This window comes from Neoarius graeffei, chromosome 5, assembly GCF_027579695.1.
Source record: "Neoarius graeffei isolate fNeoGra1 chromosome 5, fNeoGra1.pri, whole genome shotgun sequence".
Classification (NCBI taxonomy): domain Eukaryota; kingdom Metazoa; phylum Chordata; class Actinopteri; order Siluriformes; family Ariidae; genus Neoarius; species Neoarius graeffei.
Window position 1 is genome coordinate 48,508,678 of NC_083573.1, and position 4,659 is coordinate 48,513,336.

Genomic DNA, 4,659 nt, shown 5'->3' on the forward strand with positions numbered 1-4,659 from the left:
CCCCATATGCAGATCAGACCAGATGGGCTAGCCTTCATTCACCATGCGCATCACTGAGCCTTGGACACCCATGACCTTATTGCCGGTTCACCGGTTGTTTTTCCTTGGACCACTTTTGGTAGGTACTAACCACTGCATACTGGGAATACCCTATAAGATGTGTCATTTTGGAGATGCTCAGACCCAGTCATCTAGCTATTGCAATTTGTCCCTTGTCAGAGTCACTCAGATCCTTACGCTTGCCCATTTTTCCTGCTTCCAACACATCAACTTCGGGATCTGACTGTTCACTTGCCTAATATATCCCAGCCCTTGACAGGTGCCGTTGTCATGAGATCATCAAAGTTATTCACATTACCTGTCAGTGGTCATAATGTTAGTGTTCCTCAGTGTGTATATTTAATTCCCCACCTTGCCCACTTTATTCCCCACTTTCTCTGCCTTGCCCACTTTATTCCCCACTTTATTCCCCGCCTTGCTCACTTTGTTGCTCACTTTGTTGCCCACTTTATTCCCCACTTTCCCCGCCTTGCTCACTTTATTCCCCACTTTCCCCGCCTTGCTCACTTTATTCCCCACTTTCCCCGCCTTGCCCACTTTATTCCCCACTTTCCCCGCCTTGCCCACTTTATTCCCCACTTTCCCCGCCTTGCCCACTTTCCCCGCCTTGCCCACTTTATTCCCCACTTTCCCCGCCTTGCCCACTTTATTCCCCACTTTATTCCCCACTTTCCCCGCCTTGCCCACTTTATTCCCCACTTTCCCCGCCTTGCCCACTTTATTCCCCACTTTCCCCGCCTTGCCCACTTTGTTCCCTGCCTTGCCCACTTTATTCCCACTTTCCCCGCCTTTCCCACTTTATTCCCCACTTTCCCCGCCTTGCCCACTTTATTCCCCACTTTATTCCCCACTTTCCCCGCCTTGCCCACTTTCCCCACCTTGCCCACTTTATTCCCCACTTTATTCCCCGCCTTGCCCACTTTGTTCCCCGCCTTGCCCACTTTATTCCCACTTTCCCCGCCTTTCCCACTTTATTCCCCACTTTCCCCGCCTTGCCCACTTTATTCCCCACTTTATTCCCCACTTTCCCCGCCTTGCCCACTTTATTCCCCACTTTATTCCCCACTTTCCCCGCCTTGCCCACTTTATTCCCCACTTTCCCCGCCTTGCCCACTTTCCCCGCCTTGCCCACTTTCCCCGCCTTGCCCACTTCCGCCTTGCCCACTTTATTCCCACTTTCCCCGCCTTTCCCACTTTATTCCCCACTTTATTCCCCACTTTCCCCGCCTTGCCCACTTTATTCCCCACTTTCCCCGCCTTGCCCACTTTCCCCGCCTTGCCCACTTTATTCCCCACTTTCCCCACTTTATTCCCCACTTTCCCCGCCTTTCCCACTTTATTCCCCACTTTCCCCGCCTTGCCCACTTTATTCCCCACTTTATTCCCCACTTTCCCCGCCTTGCCCACTTTATTCCCCACTTTATTCCCCACTTTCCCCGCCTTGCCCACTTTCCCCGCCTTGCCCACTTTCCCCGCCTTGCCCACTTCCGCCTTGCCCACTTTATTCCCACTTTCCCCGCCTTTCCCACTTTATTCCCCACTTTATTCCCCACTTTCCCCGCCTTGCCCACTTTATTCCCCACTTTCCCCGCCTTGCCCACTTTCCCCGCCTTGCCCACTTTATTCCCCACTTTCCCCACTTTATTCCCCACTTTCCCTGCCTTGCCCACTTTATTCCCACTTTCCCCGCCTTTCCCACTTTATTCCCCACTTTATTCCCCACTTTCCCCGCCTTGCCCACTTTATTCCCCACTTTCCCCGCCTTGCCCACTTTATTCCCCACTTTCCCCGCCTTTCCCACTTTATTCCCCACTTTCCCCGCCTTGCCCACTTTATTCCCCACTTTCCCCGCCTTGCCCACTTTATTCCCCACTTTCCCCGCCTTGCCCACTTTATTCCCCACTTTCTCTGCCTTGCCCACTTTATTCCCCACTTTCTCTGCCTTGCCCACTTTATTCCCCACTTTCCCCGCCTTGCCCACTTTATTCCCCACTTTATTCCCCACTTTCCCCGCCTTGCCCACTTTATTCCCACTTTCCCCGCCTTTCCCACTTTATTCCCCACTTTCCCCGCCTTCCCCACTTTATTCCCCACTTTATTCCCCACTTTCTTCCCCACTTTATTCCCCACTTTCCCTGCCTTTCCCACTTTATTCCCCACTTTCCCCGCCTTTCCCACTTTATTCCCCACTTTATTCCCCACTTTCCCTGCCTTGCCCACTTTATTCCCCACTTTCCCTGCCTTGCCCACTTTATTCCCCACTTTCCCCGCCTTGCCCACTTTCCCCGCCTTGCCCACTTTCCCCGCCTTGCCCACTTTATTCCCCACTTTCCCCGCCTTGCCCACTTTATTCCCCACTTTCCCCGCCTTGCCCACTTTATTCCCCACTTTCCCTGCCTTGCCCACTTTATTCCCCACTTTCCCTGCCTTGCCCACTTTATTCCCCACTTTCTCTGCCTTGCCCACTTTATTCCCCACTTTATTCCCCGCCTTGCCCACTTTATTCCCCACTTTCCCTGCCTTTCCCACTTTATTCACCACTTTATTCCCCACTTTCCCTGCCTTTCCCACTTTATTCCCCACTTTCCCCGCCTTGCCCACTTTATTCCCCACTTTATTCCCCACTTTCCCCGCCTTGCCCACTTTATTCCCCACTTTCCCCGCCTTGCCCACTTTCCCCGCCTTGCCCACTTTCCCCGCCTTGCCCACTTCCGCCTTGCCCACTTTATTCCCACTTTCCCCGCCTTTCCCACTTTATTCCCCACTTTATTCCCCACTTTCCCCGCCTTGCCCACTTTATTCCCCACTTTCCCCGCCTTGCCCACTTTCCCCGCCTTGCCCACTTTATTCCCCACTTTCCCCACTTTATTCCCCACTTTCCCTGCCTTGCCCACTTTATTCCCACTTTCCCCGCCTTTCCCACTTTATTCCCCACTTTCCCCGCCTTGCCCACTTTATTCCCCACTTTATTCCCCACTTTCCCCGCCTTGCCCACTTTATTCCCCACTTTATTCCCCACTTTCCCCGCCTTGCCCACTTTCCCCGCCTTGCCCACTTTCCCCGCCTTGCCCACTTCCGCCTTGCCCACTTTATTCCCACTTTCCCCGCCTTTCCCACTTTATTCCCCACTTTCCCCGCCTTGCCCACTTTATTCCCCACTTTCCCCGCCTTGCCCACTTTCCCCGCCTTGCCCACTTTATTCCCCACTTTCCCCACTTTATTCCCCACTTTCCCTGCCTTGCCCACTTTATTCCCACTTTCCCCGCCTTTCCCACTTTATTCCCCACTTTCCCCGCCTTGCCCACTTTATTCCCCACTTTCCCCGCCTTGCCCACTTTATTCCCCACTTTCTCTGCCTTGCCCACTTTATTCCCCACTTTCTCTGCCTTGCCCACTTTATTCCCCACTTTCCCCGCCTTGCCCACTTTATTCCCCACTTTATTCCCCACTTTCCCCGCCTTGCCCACTTTATTCCCCGCCTTGCCCACTTTATTCCCACTTTCCCCGCCTTTCCCACTTTATTCCCCACTTTCCCCGCCTTTCCCACTTTATTCCCCACTTTATTCCCCACTTTCCCTGCCTTTCCCACTTTATTCCCCACTTTCCCCGCCTTTCCCACTTTATTCCCCACTTTATTCCCCACTTTCCCTGCCTTGCCCACTTTATTCCCCACTTTCCCTGCCTTGCCCACTTTATTGCCCACTTTCCCCGCCTTGCCCACTTTCCCCGCCTTGCCCACTTTCCCCGCCTTGCCCACTTTCCCCGCCTTGCCCACTTTCCCCGCCTTGCCCACTTTATTCCCCACTTTCCCCGCCTTGCCCACTTTATTCCCCACTTTCCCCGCCTTGCCCACTTTATTCCCCACTTTCCCTGCCTTGCCCACTTTATTCCCCACTTTCTCTGCCTTGCCCACTTTATTCCCCACTTTATTCCCCGCCTTGCCCACTTTATTCCCACTTTCCCTGCCTTTCCCACTTTATTCACCACTTTATTCCCCACTTTCCCCGCCTTGCCCACTTTATTCCCCACTTTATTCCCCACTTTCCGCGCCTTGCCCACTTTATTCCCCACTTTCCCTGCCTTGCCCACTTTATTCCCCACTACTTTCCCCGCCTTGCCCACTTTATTCTTCACACCTCATTCAAACCACAGATTCAAACATGAGTTTAAAGTTATCACGTCATAACGTGAAAATATATTGTTATAACAAACGTTTCATGTTATTACGTGAGAGTGATATTTAAAAAAAAAAAACTTTTTCTTTTTTTTCTGGTGTGGCAGCAGTACGCTTCGGTATGGTGGCGGTGTGACGCGCCCTCCACAGTCTCCAGCTGTGTGATTTGGAACACAGCCCCTGCACTCCGCCGCTCCTCATGCACGCGCTTCTTCCCAAACACGGCCTTCACTCGCTCGCGCCTCTCAGCCAATCAGCGGCCGCCGCTCCGCGGTGTGAAGCCGGGCTCCCTCGGGGGGAGGGGGAGTGCGCGGGGGGCCGGGGGGAGGAAGGGGGAGTGCGCGGGGGGCCGGGGGGAGGAGGGGGGAGTGCAAGCGCTAACCGTTTAAAACAAACCTGTCCTGGCGACATTCGGTACTGTTGAA

At 53.8% G+C, this 4,659-nt stretch overlaps 1 protein-coding gene across 1 annotated transcript; it reads right to left on the reverse strand.

Annotated features, from left to right (window-relative positions):
* Positions 1-399: 399 nt before the first annotated feature.
* LOC132886260 (collagen alpha-2(I) chain-like) lies at positions 400-4,435 on the reverse strand. The gene is made up of 7 exons (XM_060920818.1): positions 4,348-4,435; positions 4,074-4,196; positions 3,549-4,026; positions 2,095-2,794; positions 1,731-2,032; positions 1,226-1,570; positions 400-856 (listed from the first exon to the last, which is right to left on the reverse strand). The coding sequence occupies exons 1-7, from the start codon at positions 4,433-4,435 to the stop codon at positions 400-402; spliced, it is 2,493 nt and encodes an 830-aa protein (XP_060776801.1).
* Between the last annotated feature and the right edge of the window lie 224 nt (positions 4,436-4,659).

Excerpts from the sequence above, each read along its gene's own strand:
- LOC132886260 (XM_060920818.1), bottom strand. The coding sequence starts at position 4,435 with ATGAGGAGCGGCGGAGTGCAGGGGCTGTGTTCCAAATCACACAGCTGG. Across the intron at positions 2,033-2,094 it reads AAGTGGGAAAGGCGGGGAAA|GCGGGGAAAGTGGGGAATAA; the intron begins GTGGGAATAAAG and ends AAAGTGGGCAAG. Across the intron at positions 857-1,225 it reads GCGGGGAAAGTGGGAATAAA|TGGGAAAGGCGGGGAAAGTG; the intron begins GTGGGCAAGGCG and ends TGGGGAATAAAG.